The 23,301-nt window shown below is 40.4% G+C and overlaps 1 protein-coding gene across 1 annotated transcript in view; it reads left to right on the top strand.

Annotated features, from left to right (window-relative positions):
- Window positions 1-23,301, top strand: part of cacng2b (calcium channel, voltage-dependent, gamma subunit 2b) — a 43,241-nt gene that overhangs the window by 17,769 nt on the left and 2,171 nt on the right. The window contains exons 2-3 of the mRNA XM_086082176.1: window positions 6,886-6,969; window positions 18,050-18,190. Of these exons, the coding sequence (XP_085938302.1) occupies window positions 6,886-6,969; window positions 18,050-18,190 (225 nt within the window). The remainder of the gene's footprint in view (window positions 1-6,885; window positions 6,970-18,049; window positions 18,191-23,301) is intronic.

Genomic DNA, 23,301 nt, shown 5'->3' with positions numbered 1-23,301 from the left:
ATATTTTGAGCAAATAATTATGCTGGAATGAGAAGAAAAGTGACATTAATGTACGGCACTCTAATTACTTTAAGAAAATTATAGTTATATGACACTTTTCAAAGGACAATAATAGTATACAGTGTTCCCTCGTTTTCCTTTGAAGTTATGTTCCAAAAAATGCCCACTATAAATGAAATCCGCAAAGTATGTTTAAAACATTATGTTTTACATTTATTATAAATGTTTTAAGGCTCTAAAACCTCCTCACCACACAGGTTACATTTTCTTACATTTGTTCTCTTGCTTAAACATTCTCAATGTTCAAACCGTTATAAATTTTATAAAATAGGTACATTACAGTAAAAAAAAAAAAAAAAAAAATGCATGCAAAATTGCACACAAAAATCCCCGAAACAGCGAGGCTGCGAAAAGTGAACCGTTTTTATAGTGATGGAACACGGGATCGTTTACCTTCATGGACATTTTCCTACTCAATTCCAAAATCTGAAATTATTATATTTATAATAATTTTGTAATATTTTGAGCAAATAATTATGCTGGAATGAGAAGAAAAGTGACATTAATGTACGGCACTCTAATTACTTTAAGAAAATGATAGTTATATGACTCTTTTCAAAGGATAATAATAGTTTACAGTGTTCCCTCGTTTTCCTTTGAAGTTATGTTCCAAAAAATGCCCACTATAAATGAAATCCGCAAAGTAGTTAACTTTATGTTTTACATTTATTATAAATGTTTTAAGGCTCTAAAACCTCCTCACCACACAGGTTACATTTTCTTACATTTGTTCTCTTGCTTAAACATTCTCAATGTTCAAACCGTTATAAATTTTATAAAATAGGTACATTACAGTAAAAAAAAAAAAAAAAAATGCATGCAAAATTGCACACAAAAATCCCCGAAACAGCGAGGCTGCGAAAAGTGAACCGTTTTTATAGTGATGGAACACGGGATCGTTTACCTTCATGGACATTTTCCTACTCAATTCCAAAATCTGAAATTATTATATTTATAATAATTTTGTAATATTTTGAGCAAATAATTATGCTGGAATGAGAAGAAAAGTGACATTAATGTACGGCACTCTAATTACTTTAAGAAAATTATAGTTATATGACACTTTTCAAAGGACAATAATAGTATACAGTGTTCCCTCGTTTTCCTTTGAAGTTATGTTCCAAAAAATGCCCACTATAAATGAAATCCGCAAAGTAGTTAACTTTATGTTTTACATTTATTATAAATGTTTTAAGGCTCTAAAACCCCTCACCACACAGGTTACATTTTCTTACATTTGTTCTCTTGCTTAAACATTCTCAATGTTCAAACCGTTATAAATTTTATAAAATAGGTACATTACAGTAAAAAAAAAATAAAAAATGCGCATGCAAAATTGCACACAAAAATCCCCGAAACAGCGAGGCTGCGAAAAGTGAACCGTTTTTATAGTGATGGAACACGGGATCGTTTACCTTCATGGACATTTTCCTACTCAATTCCAAAATCTGAAATGATTACATTTTCGTGACTATTTACTAAGACGGTGAACAAATAAATAAATAAATAAATAAATAAATAAAGGTTCAGCAGCATCCCTTCACAGAGTTAACTGAAAATGTCAATAAGTAGTTCCCTGAAGTTTCAAAATGGATCCGTTATATTTCAAAATGGCCGACATTCCTCAAAATGTTGAATATCGGCATCGTTTTAAGGCAAAATGCCATGTTTTTTATATCCATGTTTATATTTGTGATTGTCAAGACACACCTTGAAAAACAAACACCTTCGGGAAAAATACGTTTTTGTGAGTTAGCCATGTCGGGCCACAAAGTGTTTTAGTGGCGTGGAGACGCGAGTAACCAGGCAGGCATATTTTGGAAAGGATTAGAAGGAAGGAAAAAAAAAGCATTGCTGTGTTTTCCCGCCGCGGTGAGCCACAAAAGGCCACTTTGCATAAAGTATTCAGAGGCGACACGAGGCGTTCGTGTGGGCGCGACATGTCCGACGCGGGATGGGAACGTAGCGACAACTTAGCAGCCTCCCGAGGTGTGAAACGCATACACAGACGATGCCGTGCTTTTTATGGAAACCCTCCCCGGCTTGTGTATTATTCAGGACGGTGGTGGATATCTTCCGTTATCGACATTTTGGCAACGTATCGTCTTATCTCGTCCTTTCGGGAAAAAAACAATATCTTCATATTGCTACTGGAATGTTATTAAAAGTGACAATCCTGGAAGATGCGGCTAAAATAATCATATGGGAATATGTATTGCTAAAATGACCATACGTTAAGGATATGTGGCAAAAATGTCATTACAGAAAAAATATGCTGGGAAATTGGAGACATGAAAGACATTCAGCGACAATGATAGAATGGGAAGTTGCGGATCTCACACTTTGGTCTCTTGAGGCCTCCCTGATTTTATGTTTTTTGGATTTGTTGGGGTCTGGATGTTTCTTGGGTTGGGGAGGAGTTCTGGTGGGTGGTGTCTGGTCGGTGCTGGATTTCACCTTCCTTGGTTTTCTTTGGTCCTTCCTCGGGTCTCCTGACGGCGGTGTTCGGTTTGGGTGAACGGTATGAGATTTTTTCTAATAGGTTTTCTGGTGAGCTAACAAATACACGCACGCACGCACGCACATACACAAACTCACCCACACACACACACACACACAAAAAAAAAAAAAAAAAAGAGCAATGATGATGACATTTCCGAATGAACAATACTGAGCTCTTAAAAAAAAAAAAAAAAAAAAAGATATAATGGGAAGTTGTGGGGAAAATGATATGTGAAGGTACATTACAAAAAATGACAATAAGTTCAGACAGGTAAATTGGATAAAATGGTGATGCAAATGATGATACATGAAAATACTAAACAACGATACATAAACGTATAAATGAGGATAACGACCAATAACGATAAGCGATTACGCAACCATCAAAGAAATTGCGTGTGCACATAATGAGAAAAAATCGACAAAAAAAACACTCCAAAGTGTATAACGCGTTGATGTTATGCGGAGCGCTTAAACTGTCAAGAACATGTGGTGGTTCTCTTCTAATCGGTCGTGACAATGGGCGGGCGTGGCGGCGTCTTCTGGGACTGGCAGAACTGGTTTTTACCGGCTTCCTGTCTAAACGAAACCACTTTTCAAAAAGCAGTCGGCGTGAGCAGTAATGTGAATCGATGACTTCGTGGAGGCCGATTGACGTCATTTTTCGCTCGGGCTGATGGAACCGTTAAATGATGCTACGAATTGTCACATGCGTCGACTCGATACGAGTCACAAGTCCAAACATGAGCAAAGTTTTATTGCCTATTGGACATGGGCCCATATTAGATTCTGGTGAGCGATAACCGAGCACAATTATAATTACAGCTCTTCAATGACTTTAAAAAAATATATATATATATGTAAAAATGCTGTTTTTATTTATTCAAATATATATATATATATATATATGTATATGTATATATACATATATACATATATATACATATATATGTATATACGTATATATATATATATATACATATACATATATATATATATTTGAATAAATAAAAACAGCATTTTTTTTTCTCTCCATTGAACACTTTTTTTTTAATATAGAGATTTAACACAGAAGAAACGCGCACCGTGTTGAGTTAAATGTTAGCATCCTTCTTTTGTTTTAGTTCTTAGCAAGTCAGTCGAGTAAGCTATTTTTTAGAACTCTCCTCTCACAAACCTTGAGATTTACTGAGCTAACCTGGGACTTGCATCATATTTTGCTTGTGGCGTATCATGTGGAAATTTGCGCAATCATCAAAAGAAATGCGTGTACACATATTGAGAGAAAATGGACAAAAAAAAACACTCCAAAGTGTATAACGCGCTTCTTTTGCGTGTGCCCCTGCGTTGCTTCGCAGCGCTTTTGCAACGCCATGACGCGCGCGTGCTATTAAACGCGGAGCGTGTGCTATTATTGCGAGGCCCACCAGGACATCTCCATCGTTCACGCGTCCCTTTCAGCCGTTTCCCCTCAATGATTTACACCCAATGGAATGAGACCTTGGTGACCCGAGCCAATCGCAGGGCAGCTTGTTGGCCGACCCCGGTGCCGTTAAAGACCCGTTAATGTAGAACAGCAGCGGGGGCGTTGCGCAATTAACACAGCCCGGGGCACGAATGTCGATACTTTTATGTCTTCCTGCATCGGCGTTTTAGGAAAATATGGAAACATATTGTTGTTTTCGCATAATATCTTCATGCATTATCATGTGGTTATTTTAGCAATATCTTTACATAACCGTTATACGTAAATATTGTAGCAAAGTGTCCCATTGTGTCATCATTTTTCCCAAAATATCTTCTCCTGTCCTCAATTTAGCATTTCACTTTAGCCACACGTTGAGAGGAACCAGTTGAGGTGGCTGGGGCATCTGGTTCGGATGCCTCCTGGGCGCCTCCCTGGGGAGGTGTTCCGGGCATGTCCTACCGGCAGGAGGCCCCGGGGACGACCCAGGACACGCTGGAGAGACTACGTCTCACGGCTGGCCTGGGAACGCCTTGGGATCCCATCGGAGGAGCTGGCTGAAGTGGCTAGGGAGAGGGAAGTCTGGGCTTTCCCTGCTAAAGCTGCTGCCCCCGCGACCCGACCCCGGATAAGCGGAATTGAAGACGGAACGGAACGGTCACCAGTTGAGGAACCAGTTGAGGTGGCTGGGGCATCTGGTTCGGATGCCTCCTGGGCGCCTCCCCGGGGAGGTGTTCCGGGCATGTCCTACCGGCAGGAGGCCCCGGGGACGACCCAGGACACGCTGGAGAGACTACGTCTCACGGCTGGCCTGGGAACGCCTTGGGATCCCCATCGGAGGAGCTGGCTGAAGTGGCTAGGGAGAGGGAAGTCTGGGCTTTCCCTGCTAAAGCTGCTGCCCCCACGACCCGACCCCGGATAAGCGGAATTGAAGACGGAACGGAACGGTCACCAGTTGAGGAACCAGTTGAGGTGGCTGGGGCATCTGGTTCGGATGCCTCCCTGGGGAGGTGTTCCGGGCATGTCCTACCGGCAGGAGGCCCCGGGGACGACCCAGAACACGCTGGAGAGACTACGTCTCACGGCTGGCCTGGGAACGCCTCGGGATCCCGTCGGAGGAGCTGGCTGAAGTGGCTAGGGAGAGGGAAGTCTGGGCTTCCCTGCTAAAGCTGCTGCCCCCGCGACCCGACCCCGGATAAGCGGAATTGAAGACGGAACGGAACAGAACTTTAGCCACATATATTTCCATTATCGTCATTTTTACAAAGATATTTTTGCTGACCGCTTTGAGACCAAGACGACCCTCAGTAGCTTCTTGTGTGAGAAGATACTGTTCAAAAACTCAACAGGCTTCTTGCCTGGATGTCGTTCGATAATCCCGAAATGTCCAAAAATGAGCTGACATGCATTGATTTGATTTGATACTTCATAGATTGCCAAGAGTGGAAGAGCACTTTTTGTTTGAAATCACACGGACATCACATCAAAGAGCTCAACAGTAGATTTCCGGTATTAAAAAAAAAATAAAAATAAAATAAACAAACGTTATGATGTCATGTTTTAAATAGATGACTGAGTTTTGTGGCAGTGAACGACGTCTATTCATCTTCATCTTATTTCTGGACTTCCTTTGTAGTACTCGTAGTACAAAATTGGGCAGGAAGTGGAGTCCAGACACCCTTTCACGGGCCACAATATTAGGTACGCGTCGATTGCCAATCAAGGCTAGTTAAGGGCCCGTTTCAGAAGGCCATCAATCTCTCCATGTATCCTCTTCTCATGTATGATTATTTTGGCAGCATATCTTCTCGTATGATCATTTTTCACAACATATATTGTAATCGGTTTAGCAACGTATTTTAACAACATTATCTTCCCGAAGCTTGGTTTCGTGTGTCATTTCTTTATGTATAGTCATTAGCAACGTATATTCCTATTACCTAAATTCTTAGTAACATATTTATGGTTATCATCATTTTTAATATCACAACTTACTGTTATCTATATTTTAGCAACCAATCTTCAAGTGTCATCATCTTAGTAAAAAAAAATCTTCCCGTGTTTTATTTTCAGAATAATATCTTCCCGTGTCATCATTTTAGAAACATGTCTTTCCGAATTGCTATTTTAGTAACTTATCCTTAAGTCGGGGTGTGAATTGCCTCGCACCGCGATTCTTAGGTCACGATTCGATTCGATACCGATTAATCCCGATGCGAATCCATAAATTGATTATTGCGATTTTTTTTATTTTATTTTTTTTTACTCAAATTTAGGAAAAACTTGTACAGTAAACTTGTGCATGTACACTGTAAGATTTGTATGAAAATGTATTTATTGATCTGAAAATCAAATGTGTGAATGCTAACCCTAAGTAAGACGCTTTGTTGAATATTCCCTTAAAAAAAATTGATGTGGCCGCATATCGAATCGATTGGAGAATTGCGCGCTGTAACGTCACGATATATTGCCGAATCACGTATCATCCATCGTGTTATCCTCACGCATCAAAAACAGCGTTTGTACAAATGAACCGCTAATCAAGGCGAGTCAAGGGCGCCTGTTTAGGAAGACTTATAAAAGTGCCGGCTACTTTATTTCACCCTCCTGCTCGACTCTGCTTATATATGTGCTGCTTGTCCTAATTCTTATTTAATAATGAATTGAGTCTTTCGAAGAGCCCGGCGGGATTAGCTCTAAGCTGAAAACACGTCTGCAGGAGCGCGATGCGGGTTGAAGGCAGCGCGACAAAAAATGTATTCGCACGCGTTGAACCGACGATACCGCGCGCGAGACGGCGCCGGTTTACATGCTTGATTCTTCACATGACGTTTTCTTTTTTTTTGTGTGTCTGTCAGGTTCCTTCAAAGGAATGTGCAAACAGATAGATCACTTCCCGGAGGACGCCGACTACGAGGCCGACGCTTCGGAGTACTTCTTACGTGAGTCCAGCCTGATCTGCATCGAAGGGGGCGGGGTTTCGCGTATTGCATATCATTGTCATTTTCCCCAACGTATTATGTCCCATTATTTTAGCTCCGTATTGTTATATTTTATACATTTTTTTTTTTTTTAAGAGCTCAGTATTGTTCATTCGGAAATGTCATCATCATTGCTTTTTTTTTTTTTTTTTTTTTTAATATATATATATATATAATTTTTTTTTTGTGTGTGTGGGTGAGTATGTGTATGTGCGTGCGTGCGTGCGTGCGTGCGTGCGTGCGTGTATTTGTTAGCTCACCAGAAAACCTATTAGAAAAAAATCTCATACCGTTCACCTAAACCGAACACCAGGAGACCCGAGGAAGGACCAAAGAAAACAAAGGAAGGTGAAATCCAGCACCGACCAGACATATTTTATACATTTTTAACGTACCGTCCTTTTTTAGCATAACATCATCTATGAAAGGTGCTTCCAAAGATCATGTATTGTTTCGATGTTGTTGTGTCGGACGTTGAAAAAAAAAATCCGCATACCTCGTCGGAAAACTTGTTCTTGAACTTTTTTATCAAGTTCAGAGTAAGTCGAGAGCCGTCAACGTTGATCACTAAAGACAGTATGGGGACCACAAAAGGGCGGCGAGGACGAGGACTGCGTGACAAGAGGGTAACGTTTGGGGAGGTGAAGGGCAAGGACTTCGAAGGGTAGCGAGGCTGTCGCCGTCTCCCAGCGGTCCGCCAATTAGGACACTTTGGTCTATAAATACTGCCAGGCGGCTGCGTTATGTGGGTCAAACCTCCTCTCGTCCTCCCTGGCGTCCTCCCTGGTGTCCTCCCTGCCCATCTGCTTGTACATCCCCGCCGAGGCCCGGCAGCTGGTCCGCGGCGGGCGGGCGGGCGAGCGGCGGGGGCGGATAGACGGAGTGACGGGCATGAGCGGGAAATATGGCACGGATCACCATGCGGGTGTCCCGCCCCACCGCCCCGGCCTTCTCCCGTTTGCTGGAAAATCCGAATTTTTGTCACCTTTAGTAATTCCCGTATCATCATTTTAGGAATGCATCTTCCCAAATCATCATAACTACGCATTGTGATCTAATAATTACCGGTACGTAATATATATATTTTTATTTTTTTTTTATTTTTTTTTTATTATTATTATTTTTTCTTCTTTTATAGCTCAGTATTGTTCATTCGGAAATGTCATCATCATTGCTCTTTTTTTTTTTTTTTTTTTTTAATATATATATATATATATATATATATATTTTTTTTTTTTTGTGTGTGTGTGTGTGTGGGTGAGTATGTGTATGTGCGTGCGTGCGTGCGTGCGTGCGTGCGTGTATTTGTTAGCTCACCAGAAAACCTATTAGAAAAAATCTCATACCGTTCACCTAAACCGAACACCAGGAGACCCGAGGGGACCGAAGAAAACCAAGGAAGGCGAAATCCAGCACCGACCAAACACCCCCCACCAGAACTCCTCCCCAGCCCAAGAAACATCCAGACCCCAACAAATCCAAAAAACATAAAATCAGGGAGGCCTCAAGAGACCAAAGGAGAGACCGTAATATATATATATATATACGGTACATATTGCTAGTTTAGCAACATCTTGTCATTTTAGCATCATACCTTCCTGTCGTTCGACAACGGATCTTCTCGTAGGAAACGTATATCGCCCCCTGTGGTCATTTTAGGAACATATTTGCCGAGATGATCATTTTACTGACATGTCTTCCCGTTCCGTTCTTTTACAAACTAGCTTCCAGTAGCGTCATGTTGGCAACATATAGTTATCTTCCCATATCATCATTTTAGCATCATATAAACTTATATTGTCATTTTAGTAACATATCTTTCTATATCCTTATTTTAGCATCAAATATTGTAATTTTAGTAACTTATTTTCGCGTATCGTCATTTTACACCGCGTTTTCCCATAACGTCACACTCGAAATGTGTTATTTTAGTAAACGTGATTTTGTTAGATTAAGCCTCTTAAATGATAAGATAGGTGTCTTAAGATGGGCCGTTGTGTCGCTGTAACCGCTGTGCATAGATTAGACCTTCTTCCGCATGCCAAGAGAAAAAAGAAAAAGGCTCCGCATGTGTACTCGATCTTTTTGGCATCCAGTAAATAGTTTCCCAAAAAATTTCAGTGACATATTTTAAGCCATGGTAAATGTTAGCATGGCTTAAAATATGTCACTGAAATTATTATTATTTTTTTTTTGGGAAAGTATTTACTGGATGGTAAATGTTAGCAGGCGGCACGGTGGCTGACTGGTTAGCACGTCCGCCTCCCAGTGCAAAGGTTGTGAGATCAAGTCCGGGCTTCGGCCTTCCTGGGTGGAGTTTGCATGTTCTCCCCGTGCTTGCGTGGCTTTTCTCCGGGTACTCCGCTTTCCTCCCACATTCCAAAAACATGCATGGCAGGTGAATTGGACACTCCAAATTGTCCATAGGTGCGATTGTGAGTGCGGATGGTTGTTCGTCTCTGTGTGCCCTGTGATTGGCTGGCAACCAGTTCAGGGTGTACCCCGCCTACTGCCCGAAGCCAGCTGGGATAGGCTCCAGCAACCCCCGCGACCCTTGTGAGGACAAGCGGTACAGAAAATGGATGGATGGATGGATGGATAAATGTTAGCAACATTGTCACTTTAGCAACGTATCTTCGCATCTCATCATTTAGTAACGTGTGCCTATAAATTCTTCATGTATTGAAATTTTAGCAATCTACCTGTATGTATTGTCATTTTAGAACCATATGGGCCTGTATTGTTACATTGGCAAAATATCTTCCCATATGGTTACTTTAGCTCCATATCTTACTATATTGCTATTTGAATAACATATCCTTATGTATCATCATTTTATTTTCCTTTCTCATTTTTAGTAACGCAGTTTGTGATACTTTCACTACCGACCGTACTTCCTTTAGTTGTGCTGACTTTGACAACACAATTGATGACTGCTGACAGTTAAAATGTCTCTTTTGCCTGTACATTTAAAATGTTTTTATTTATTTATTTTTTTTTATTTTTTTTATTTTTTTAAGAGCTCAGTATTGTTCATTCGGAAATGTCATCATTGCTCTTTTTTTTTTCTTTTTTTTTTATATATATATATATATATATATAATTTTTTTTTTGTGTGTGTGTGGGTGTTTTTATTTCTATTGCCATTATTAATAACAGGGGAAAACCCGCTTCCTAATAAAAAAACATTTTAAAAACAGGGTTCAAACACGTATTGTGCTCGACTTTAGAGGTCCTGCTTTCATGTCTTTGGTCATCTTGCGTGTCAAGCGAGTGCATTTGGTGTCCGCTGACCTACATTGTGCAGAAGCAGATGCGCGGGAAAAATGCTGTAGGGAAAAAAGGCGAAGAGAGAGCGCGACAGCCGTCCTTATTGCTACATCGCTTGAGCTTCAACCGAGAAGTGAACACAAAAAAGTGAGCGTTATTATCTTTGGTTTGGTGTTTTTTTCAAGCTCACGTGAGCCATCTGTGCTGCATTTCTGCCTTTTTGCTTGTGTTACCATGGTAAACGGGAACTATTTATAAATGTAAGGCCTTCATTTTGGACACCATGAGCGTAGTAACGCACTCAACATCCTCACTGGTTGTTGTCGATGTGTATTAAAAGCGGCATATACGTAATATAAAGGTGACTTTTTAAATGGCTTGTGGGCAAATGTTTGTGTCTTAGAGTAACTTCCCGCACATCCAGTGTGAAGTTAAACAATCAAGTCAAGTCAGTATTTCCCCTAAACGTATCCGTGAGCAAGCCCTTCGGAATTATGGTCTGAAATAGTGATGTCACGATTGGGCTCATTTACATAACCGCGCCGCCACTCCCAATTGATTCTGGCCACGACCTGCAAGCTCGGGTCGGGGAAGATCCGCAAATTTTCAACTAAGTGAACCACTATTAAATCAAAGCTGACAGCTAAGCAGAGCTGCAGTGTTTGCGCTGATTAGCGGGAGCTGATAACCTTGCTGCCGTTAGCTTTTTTTTTTTCTTCTTCTTCTTCTTCTTTAAGAGCTCAGTATTGTTCATTCGGAAATGTCATCATCATTGCTCTTTTTTATTTTTTTATTTTTTTTATTATTATTATTTTTTTTTAGCTTCTGAGGAGCAGCGCATTCAAATGTTTGGCTATGTTCAATTATTTTTTTCATAACGTAACCCCACTTTATAAGCATAGATCCTCACCTAATGTTGGCAACTGTTTTTAAAATTCAGTTAAAAAAAAAAAAAAAAAAAGTCTCCTTTGATGTCAGCATTGTCATCGTCATCATCATCCTTCGGCCTCTCCGAGTGGATAACCCCCCACGCCCCCAACTCGTCGGATGCGTACATGTGGATATTATGTAAGCGAGAGCAGCCTGCCTTTTTATGAGCACTGAGGGAGAAACATAGCTAGCGTCCCCCCTACGGCATCGCGCTCCCCCACGCCGCTCCCCCACCACCACCACCACCACCCTTCCGTAGTACGCAACAGAGCCTTCCAGCGTAGTCTTGGACTTACGCTAAACATTCAATATGTTTTCAATGTGTTGACAATTAGATGACTACAAGAGAAAATACAAGAGAATTTTTATATATATATATATATATATGTGCAAAGGTTGTGAGCTCAAGTCCGGGCTTCGGCCTTCCTGGGCGGAGTTTGCATGTTCTCCCCGTGCCTGCGTGGGTTTTCTCCGGGTACTCCGGTTTCCTCCCACATTCCAAAAAACATGCATGGCAGGTGAATTGGACACTCCAAATTGTCCATAGGTGCGATTGTGAGTGCGGATGGTTGTTCGTCTCTGTGTGCCCTGCGATTGGCTGGCAACCAGTTCAGGGTGTACCCCGCCTACTGCCCGAAGCCAGCTGGGATAGGCTCCAGCAACCCCCGCGACCCTTGTGAGGACAAGCGGTACAGAAAATGGATGGATGGATGGATATATATATATATATATATATATATATATATATATAAAATCAGTAACATTCCTTCCACCTCAACCAATTTACGTAGTCCTTATCTAAATTAGCATTCAATGTTTTGTATATCTAAAATTGTCCTGACGAGTTTTTAATCTAAATTCATGCACACAGGTTAGTAATCAACCTTCATACGAACAAGAGTTTGTTATGTAAATTCACGCTAACAAATTTCGTATCAGATTTTTTTTTTTTTAACGTTTTTATTGACATTTGGGCTCATACATTTTGTTTTCTCACATTGAAAAGATTGTTATCCATATTCAATTTGGCATTTTTGTCTAAATTTGTGCTTGTACTTTTTTTCTACGGAAGCGTATTGCATTCACTAGAGGGGGAAAAAAACTTTTTGGGGGGAGCTTTGTTTTTTTCCTGTTTTTCTGAATATTCTTTTTTAAATTAGCATTTTGTTATCTAAATACACACACATTAAGTTTTTATAAAAATATGTGTCATTATTTTTTCATTTAAGTTCACCTTGACAAGTTTGTTATCTAAATTATCATTCAGAATTTTTGATCTTAATAAGCGTTTTGTTTGATTTTTTTTTTAATTATTTGTTTCAAATTGTTGTTTTTGTTTGAAATTTGCACTTTGGTAAGGGGTTGGTTTTTGTTTTCTAAATTGAAGCTTGCCATGATTCTTAAAATGAAATTCAAACATTTTAGATATATTTAAAAATATGTAGTAGTATTAAGATATTTATCACTTTTCTTGCTGGACTATTGGCACAATACATTATCGCCTCTTTAGCCAGGTTCGTTCTCCTCATTTTGGCTTGCAGTAGTGCTTCATCTACATTTAGCATGACACTAATTCCTTTTGTATACAACTCAAAGCCTTGTTTTGATTGCTAAATATGCACCTTGTGTGAATTACACTCGCTTTGAGCTCCGTCCCAGTACTTTAGCCTCAAGAGTGTGCGTATTTCCCTCCGGTCTTTTGCAACGAACGGTTGAGTTGACTAATCCGTGACGTCTTTCATATTAGTCCAAATCAGCCGACTTTTTACTGACATAAATCCTATCTTGACCTTCAAAGCGCATCTTAGACGCTAATCTGTTGAAACTGACGTCAGGAAAAATTGTTCCGATACAAGTTTTCACGATTTTGCTCTGACGTGCGCTCGCGTGCTAAAATTAGACGGCCGGGCCGCGGTAACATCATGTTAATGCTACCCGGGATCGAGGTGGGGAGCTTTTGGGGGGTCCGTGACATCAGATGGCGATGACGTCATTGGTCCGGCTGATGTCACGGCGGGCTATTTTTGTGGACGTGGAGGCATATCACCATTTACACCAGTAATGTGTCTTGATAACCACTGGCACACACACACACACACACACACGCACACGCGCACGCACACACACTCACGCTTGGTCGTGTGTGTTTACATTTGCTTTGTGACCACGCTGCATAATGTCACTGTCACTTCCGACTGACTGAGCCCTCAAAGGCTGGATTCGCATTGCGGGTCTAAAAATTCTAACATGTAGCAACAAGAAGGCAACCAGAGGAAGAAAAAAGTGCTACGGCTAAAGTGCTTTGTTGACACTGCAGCTAAATTCAGATTTATTTATTTTTTGATAATATGTGACATCTATGGAAGCGTATTGCATTCACTTGGGAAAAATAAATTTAAAAAACTATTTTTTCTGGGGAGCTTTGTTTTTTGTGTGTGTATTTTTGTTTTTATTTTCTGTTTTTCTGAATATTTTTTTGTTTTGTTTTACTGAATATTTTTTTCTCTCATTAAAAAATATTCCGAAAAATGGGGGTGGGGGATATTTAGAAAAACAGGAGAAAAATTACTCTGACAAACAGAAAAAAAATATTCCGAAAAATGAGGGGGGGATTTTTTTTTTTAAAACAGGACAAAAAATTACTTATTAGTATTTTATTTATTTATTTTTAGCGACTTGGTGTAGACTCACTAACGGCAGACACTTTCCCGCATACCTCTAACATACTTTCAACTTTATCACTTACTGGTTTCACTTAAGGTAAGTATACGAACATGTCAAATAATCGATCGGCATAATTTTAGTAAGCTAACAGTTAAGTTTCTACGAAAGCGAATTGCATGCGGGAAAAACATCCACGAGTCTGCAACAAGTCGCTTGGAGTTCAGAGGTTAAAAAAATAATAATAATTAAAATACTGAATATTTCCCCCCTGTTTTTAGGAATATTTTTTTATGACAGAAATAAATACAGTAAAACAGAAAAACATTATTCAGAAGATTAGAAAATTAAATAAAAAATGTCAGAAAATGAAAAGAGTTTTTGTTTTGTTTTTCAACTTCTCTATGTATGAGATGTTTTTTCGTGCAGTGTGAACAATACAGTTCAAATCTGATCCGGGCCTCTTTCATATGTGGATATAAATCTGACAGGTATCCAATACCTATATGTCATTAAAAGCCAAATATGCTTTAGAACTTAGAAAAAAAAAAAAAAAAAAAGCCAAATATGCGCTGAATCAGATATGTAGTTGAGCATATTTGTGTTGACTTTATTTAATCCCACTTGAAACATGAAGCATGAGTTGACATTTGTGGCGATAGTAGAATTTATCCACACAGATGGTCCATTTTGTACGCGGAAATATGTAAGAGTATGTAAAACGATCGGACTTCGCAAAAAAATCTGAATTTGGCAACATGCCCAGCAGTGTGAATGTAGCCTGAATTAACAGGTGTTATGCTAGCGTAAAGCAAAAAGTGCTAAGGCAGATCCATAAAGATTTTACATCATGGCCTGGGGTCGGGTACTATTTCTGATTAGAACTAATAAAATGCGAACATAACATAGCAATTTCAGTGCAGAAAGTGCAAAGTCAGAGTGCCCTGGGACTGATTTGAAACGGAAAAATGCTATCTTTTGGTATGCTAACGGTTAGCACGATAGCAACACGAGCGTAGAAACCGCATTTGCTCTGTTACAGTTACTTAAATAAACAGTTTCGAATAAGAAGTATTTGTCAGAATAGTTTTTTACTGCAACATATGACATGATTATCCCCTGTAACCCGGGACTATTTCAAACCGGAGTTAATTCAACGCTAACATGCTAGCAGTTGTGACAGTACGGTAGCAATTTTCCTGTCTCCCTGATAGCTGTTTTGCTGCGTTTTTAACAACCACATGTTCTTTGCTGCTGGGCTCTCCCACGTGGGTGGACAGTGTGTGTGTGCGTGTGCGTGTGTGTGTGTGTGTGCGTGCGCTTGCGTGTGTGTGTGCGTGTAAGCGTAGGTAGTACATAGTGTGTACGGAAAACACCCCACTTCGGGAGGATCGAGCGAGGATGTGGGTGGGCGGCTGATCGATGAACGTGTGTGTGTGTCTTGTTGTGCTTGCCGTTAGTGTGTGTGTGTGTTTTGGATAAAGAGCACACACACACACACACACACATACACGGAGGGAGCTCCCATGGCGCCCCCTCCGCCCCCCTCTATAATTCAGCCACAATTAAAAGGCTCTCCTTTATCGGAGCTAATGAAACCATAAGTCAAGACCACACACACGCACACGTGCACACACACACACACACTCACACACGATGCAGCATATGTGAAGGGGATGAAACAGACAAGATGTCGGGAGTGGGAGGTGTTGCGCAACATGTACATTATTATAATTTAGCGTACAACAGTTTTAACAAGAAGTGAACCACTGTATTATCCAATGAAAGGGAAAAAAAATGATGTCAAAGTCAATTGCATGATCGTGTTTACCTTAAATCGATTACTTAAATACACATTTGAATATCTGATACTTTCAATTCAAATAGATTGTACTCGATGAATAATCTTTGTATTGACGACATCTAACGATTTCCCATCGGATACATTTTATGCTCACTTTGTTATCTAAATCCACAATTGCAAGTTTTTGTTATCTTTTGATTTTTTGTATAAATTCACAAGTTTTCTAAAGTTGCATTTGTGGTTAGGGTTAGGGTTAATGATCAATTAAAACACGAGAGGCAATCAACGCATCCCTTGGTCGCACATTCTGTCACTACACCAACTCTCTGATTGGTTAGTTTCATTCGCACCAAAATATGTTAATCGTTAAAAATGACATGTTTTAATCACTGAAAATGCTACCTTTAACTCGACATTTCTGTCAAAATTGCGTGGGAATGCTGAAAGCTGAATGCTAAGGTTTGAATGCATGTGGATTCAATTGAAAAATACACGATGTGAAAATGACAAATTATTAATTGTAGTTGAATGATATGATGAATAAAAAGAAAGCTTGAACTGCAATCTGTCTGAGGTGGGACTCGAACTATCGCCTCCTGTTTACCGGTCAAAGTCAAAGTCCCATTGAAAACGAATGGGGAAAAGTTGATATTGAACATTAAATTGTGCGTAAACTGTAATCAGACAATATATACACAGGAAGTTGACATTTTGAACAGTGTCAATTGTATGGATTATGTGGCACGGCAAAAAAAGTATGGAGGATAAAAAGTACCTGAAATCATAATAAAGGCTCGAAACTACATTAATGCTTTAACATTGGCAGCATGCAAATTCATGCATGGACTCTTCCCACTCGATGGCTCCTATGTCAGGGGGGGGGGGTTCTATAAAATGGACTCAAAATCACCAACAGGATCAAGACCAAGTGTGTGTGTGTGTTCAAATTGAATCCAAATGTGAGGTGTCAAAAAGGCCTTTGATGTTATTGCATTGTGTCAAAACGCAACACTGTCACAAATGCGATCGAAGCGTATCCAACCTTGCTGTCGTAAAACCGTGCGTGTAAACCTGCCTCGTCCACCTTGAAGACAATTTGCCGCGACAGCACGTCAATAAAGAGGAGATGGGGTTAAAACAAATAGGATGAAGGAGGAGGGGGTGGGGGGTTGTGCGTGCGCGGTTGGTGCGACACCAAGTGTGAGGTCACCTTAAAATGTGGCCAGTATGTATATATATATATATATATAAAAAAAAAAAAAAAAAAAAAAAAAGAGCAATGATGATGACATTTCCGAATGAACAATACTGAGCTCTTAAAGAAAAGGAAAAAAATAATAATAATAAAAAATAAAAATAAAAAAATAAAAAAATTTGGCCAGCGATGGCGGCCGTCGCATACCGAACAGTCCCTGCGGCAGCAAAAGGCAGGAGTAAAGAAAGCACGTGGAGGTTTTTGCCTATTGAGAATGCTCAAAAATCATCTTTTATTCTCTTGCTGGCAATTTGAGGTATTTTGGCAGCATTCAGTGAGTATTTCTACTGAATTGAATTATTGTCCATCGTTTAGAAGGCATTATTTTTTTCACCATTTGCTAGTGGGGGCGTATTGAAAATATTATTGAAAAGAAAATGTTTGACTTAATGGTGAGCAGCAGCAGCAGGGAATGGCACTCGGGGATCATTCGGTGATCTAAGCCCCCAATTCCAACCCATAATGCTGAGTGTCAAGCAGGAAGGCAAATGGGTCCGATTTTTTATAGTCTTTGGTACGACCCGGCCGGGGATTGAACCAACCACCTCCCGGTCTCAGGGCACTCTACCACTAGGCCACAGAGCTGGTAGACTTGACTTAATTTTATTTATAAGATTGTATGAATCAGATCACTATTTATAGCATCATTAATAATGAATTCAGACCAGCTGACCTTGGGAATTTTTTTTTTAGTTCAATAACTAACACGCAAATATTAGCAACGTTATGATGTAGCACTAAGCACAGTTGCTTGTTGTTGTTTTTTTTTCATCTGAACCATTTCAACTATACGGTTGTACCTTGAATTACGAGTGCCGGTACCACATATTTTTTGAGTTATGAGCATCCCCCCCCCCCCCCCCATTGTAGCATAAGCCCAATTTTTCGTTACAATCAACATTTTTTGTGTTTTGTTTTCCGGAAGCTACGCGCTAACACCTCCCACTGTTAGACTTAAGCGCTGCAGTTGAAATAGCACAACGAGCAAGCAATTTTTGTCATTTTCGAGATATCCTCGAGAAAAAAAAACCCTAACCCTGATTATCCCAACAGAAAGGCCCTTCGTTGAGGATTTAGCTATGAAATGGGGCTCACGACAAGTTGTGTTTATGTGTTTGTAGGTGCGGTGCGAGCCTCCAGCATCTTCCCCATCATGAGCGTGATCCTACTGTTCATGGGGGGGCTGTGCATCGCCGCCAGCGAGTTCTACAAGTCGCGCCACAACATCATCCTCAGCGCCGGCATCCTCTTTGTCTCCGCAGGTAAGACACTTATTGTTTTTTTATAAATACTACAATTGCATTGTTACAATTATGAATTGATGTTCCTATGACGATAAAGCAATGCTAATACTGGTAGAACGCCCAACACCCCCCAACCCCCCCCCCCCCAAAGTGGGTCAAATACCAAATAAGAAAAGGCCTTTCTTTGGCCAAGAACAAACAAACAAAAACAATATAACTGTCAAACCAAATCAGAACAGAAAGGTGATGTAATAAACTGCGCTTCACACACCACACAAAAGTACACCAAAAGTAGGTAAAAGTAAGTTATTTTGTTAACTTCCACATGGAAATACAAGATGACCCAAATTCGTACCTCGGCGACAGGGTGTCGAAATTTGGAACGGAGCAGTCATTTTGGAATCTTTCACAACTTTTGACAATGGAAAAGTAAGATGAGCTTTCTATCCCAAAAGAGAATTGCCAAATTCAGTACATTCTTTGGTACCTTTCAAAACATTTGCAAAATAAATGTAATAATAACTAAGCCGTGCTTCCTTTTTTTTTTTTTTTTTTTTTTATTTATTTTTTTTTTATTAATTTTTTTAGAGCTCAGTATTGTTCATTCGGAAATGTCATCATCATTGCTCTTTTTTTTTTTTTTTTTTTTCTAAGCCGTGCTTCCTAATACAATGAAAGGGTGCCAAAAATGGTTATGAATCAGTTACTTTAGAACCTTTCACAACTTTTGACAACAGAAATGTACTATAAGTTGAACCAAACCGCGCTTTACACGCCAATGAAAAGTTGCCAGAAATGGGTACGGATCCGTTAATTTAGTACCATTCGCAATATTGTAAATGAAATAAACGAAAACCAATTTTCATATCACAATGAACGTGTGCCAAATGTGGTTCCAGATCAGGGAATTTTGTGCCTTTCACCATTTTTGACAATGGAAATGTTAGATCAACCTAACCAGTGCTTCGCACCCTAATGAAAGGCTGGTAGATGGTCCAGATCTGTTTCTTTGGTACCTTCAACTATGACGTGTAAGCGGAACCAAAAAAGGCAAAAAATATATTATAATAATAATAATAATAATAATAATAATAATAATAATAATAATAATAATAATAATAATAATAAATGGGGTAAAGTATGAGAGGTGTGATTGAGACGTATCTGAGCAAAAAAAAAAAAAAGAAAAAAAAAAAAAGAGGATCAGGGACACCTTATTTTTAGCGTATAATCCCAGTGGCTCCTCTTAGCCTAGCAACAGGGGCGAGAGAGGCAGACATTGAGGGCGAGGAAGAGAGAGAGAGAGACCAAAAGCGTGACTTAGAAGGGTTAGCGTGAGCTATCTGGTGCAGCCCACTGGGCCGCGGCCTAGAACCGCACCGCAGAAAATCGCACAACATGGCCGCCTTCATGTGCCCTCTGAATTGATGTGGACGCAAGGCTGCCCAATTTACCACCTAGTGGTCAGTGAGTGTTTGTGTTGGACTTACCTTTCCATTGTCAAAATTTGTGAAAGGCACAAAAATCATTGATCAAACCAATTGATGAAATCCTTTTATTTAGCATTTTTTTTGTTCATTTTTCATTGAGCATATTTGACTTCATCTTGAATTTCCATTGTTAAAATTTGTAGCAAGGCACCTTCAATCATTATCAATACCAACTTTTGGCAGCCTTTTCGTTGTGGCATAAAGCAGTCTTGGCGACATTGTCAAAAGTTGCGACAGGTACCAAAATAACTGATCCTTACCAACTGTTTGCCCCCCCCTGGGGGTTCAAAAGAGGGCGGCATCGTCTCTCATAAGTGGTGAATGTGAAGAAGACAAACCAGAGCTTGTCTTCTCAATCCATCCATCCTTCAAATTCATATTCTATTTTTTTTTCTGGGTCACGGGTGAGCTGTAGTCTCATCCCAGCTGACAACATTTGTCTTTTCTATCCGTCTGTCCGCTTTTTTTTTTGCCCATGCCTCTATTTCTGTCAAGGGCGCTAAAGCACAGATGACCAAAATAGAGGATGGAGAGTTTATTATTATTATTATTATTATTATTATTATTGAGGGCATTCGAACATCCTACAGTGGCACAAAGGAAAATAAGTGACAATGTCAGGCAGTGGGATGGCTGGGATGGGGGTGAACGAACTGCTCCAGTTTGAACCCCCCACAGAGGGAGAGGAGACGGAATGGTGGGAAAAGCTCAAAGAAAAAAACGACGAAAAAAAACGACAAAAAAAAACTGCTTCTGGAAATGTGTGGTCCGCAATGTGGAGCAGAACTGAGGCTCTTCTTTTTATATTTTTTATATGCTGACCGCTGCTGTGTGCAACAAAAGCTGTAGATGATGATCAGGATGGTTTGATTTCCTGCCGACCAATCATCCATCTATCATTTGTTTTTGTGACCCTGCTTTTCTTGGTAAAAAAACATACAGTTTGGAAAGAAAATCCCGATGCTTCTGGTTTTTGGTGGGATGGTGATCGCGTGACACAATAGCGGCGCCAAACAGTTTGTACGGCCAGTAAATGGATGGACGGATGGACGGACGGACGGACGGTGGATGGGTTCTTAACTCCTAACAAGATGGATATGGATCAGTTATTTTGGTATCTGTCCTACATCTTGACAATGGAAGAAACGTAAGCTGAACCAAACAGCTTCTTAACATGATGAAAGTGTGCCAGAAGTTGGTGTGAATCAGTTGTTTTGGTAGCTTTCACAACTTTCGACAGTGGAAATGTAAGGGGACCTAAACCACACACTAGGCTGCCAAAAGTGGGTAGGGATGTGTGAAAAAAAAAAGGGTCTCAAACCCACTTGCTTTGAGACTCTATGGTCCCCTCTTAGAATCCATTTTTTTTCCACGGGTTTCAAGTAGCAGTTTTGCAGTTAATCCAGGTGGAGGAGTTCCAGAGATTGGTACATTCCTGTTTAATTTCCAGCGGAACGTCTCCGGGTTTGTAGCGCGTTGTCAGACTTAAGCGATAGAGGCAATTCATCTCCAAAGGGTCAGCCAAGGTATTTGACTTTTTCAAAATTGCCGAATGCGTCAGGAGACCGCCACTCTAAAACCAAAAGTACTTACGCACTCAAGATTGATTTCCAATCTTTGCGATCCATCTGCGAGCAAAACGTCGTCAAGGATACGGTGACTTTGGTCACTTTTGACCAATGTTTCTTGAGAGAAGGTGTTTTTAACACTTTCTTAGAGCCTCTATGGTCCGCTCTTAGAATCCAGTTTTTCCGAGGGTTGTAAATTCTACATTCCTAGTTAATTCACGGCGGCACGGTGGCTGACTGGTTAGCACGTCCGCCTCCCAGTGCAAAGGTTGTGAGATCAAGTCCGGGCTTCGGCCTTCCTGGGTGGAGTTTGCATGTTCTCCCCGTGCTTGCGTGGGTTTTCTCCGGGTACTCCGGTTTCCTCCCACATTCCAAAAACATGCATGGCAGGTGAATTGGACACTCCAAATTGTCCATAGGTGCGATTGTGAGTATGGTTGTTCGTCTCTGCGTGCCCTGCGATTGGCTGGCAACCAGTACAGGGTGTACCCCGCCTACTGCCCGAAGCCAGCTGGGATAGGCTCCAGCAACCCCCCGCGACCCCTTGTGAGGACAAGCGGTACAGAAAATGGATGGATAGTTAATTCACATGAAAATGTTCCAGGGATACAAAAATCTAATTTCCAGTGGAAGACTCAGGGTCATAACACGTTGTCAGACCTAAATAACGGAGTATGTAGAAGGCCAAATAAATACTAAAATGTCATCCAACGTGCTTGACTCCAGAGTAGCTACATAGCTGAAGGAACAAACATCAATAGCCTCTCTAACCTTGGCAATTCATTGGTCAGCCAAAATCAGCAAGGACACCGTGGCTTCAGTCAGTTAAGTCCATGCGGTCAACACGTACAGATAATAGGGCCGATTTTGAGGACGATTGTCATCTGTTGACTTAAGGCTCAATAATCGAATGTCTCTAAAGGTGATCTTGACTCTGATTTTTTTGGGACAATGGAAACGTAAGATGAACTGAAATAAGCCTTGAACCCCTGCGAAAGGGTGCCAAACGTTAAGATAATTAATTTTGCTACCTTTGACATCTTTTGAGAATGGAAACGTAAGATGAACGTACATTGCGTTAGACGTGGACAAAAAGGTGTCTGCATGGTTAATATGGCTCTGTGATTTTAGGACCTTTCACAACTTTTGAAAATGGAAAAAAAAGATGAACAAAAACACGGCCTAATGAAATCAACCGAATTATGCCTCGTAGTGGTAAATTGGTTCTTCCCTTTGATCCGTCTTGGAATCCATTTTTTCCAAGGGTTCCAAGCTCTTGCTAATCCATATGGAAAGGCAGCAAGGATCCATACATTATCTCCAGGGTCATGGTACATTGTCTAACCTAAACGATAGCATAGCTAGCAAGCTAACTAATCATAAAGGGTCAGTCAAATTATTTGACGCTAAATGTTTGACTCTCTAAAACCAAAAAGGTACTTGTGGTATCTAATCGGTGAGCCAAACATCTGCAAGGATAGTGACTTTACCCCCACTTAGCAAAGGCCCAATAATCGAAGGTCTCTAGAAATTTGCCTGAACCAGGGGTAGGCAACCCTGGTCCTTGAGAGCCGCAGTCTTGCGTGTTTTTAGATGTCTCCCTCCTTCAACACAGGTAATTCAAATGATCAGCTCATCAGCAAGCTCTGGAGAAGCCTAATAAGGATCCTCACATCTGTGTTAGAGGAGAGAGACATCTAAAATATGCAGGACTGCAGCTCTCGAGGACCGGGGTTGCCTACCCCTGGCCTTGAACGATTATCCTACAGTGTGGTGATTTTGGTAGCTTTTGACAAAGGAACTGTATCATATAATGCATTTAATCAATAGAAGAATGACAAAACTTGGTATGGCTCTGTTATTTTGGTACCTTTTACAAATTGTCCACGTTGTAAATGTAAGATGAACCAAATCAAACTGTGCTTCTTGGTGGAAGAGTGTCTTTCTCCCACTTGCTTCCAGTCCATTCCTAGGGGCCATTTTTTTTCTAGGGTTAGTTAAAGGAAGGGTTCCAGGGATATAGACATTCATGCTTAAATTCCAGGGGAAGTTTCAGGGTCGTTACACATCG

This window comes from Leptonotus elevatus, chromosome 8, assembly GCF_054856555.1.
Source record: "Leptonotus elevatus isolate MCC_2025b chromosome 8, RoL_Lele_1.0, whole genome shotgun sequence".
Classification (NCBI taxonomy): Eukaryota; Metazoa; Chordata; class Actinopteri; order Syngnathiformes; family Syngnathidae; genus Leptonotus; species Leptonotus elevatus.
The sequence above is the reverse complement of the archived record's forward strand: the minus strand, read 5'-3'. Positions and strand labels throughout refer to the sequence as shown.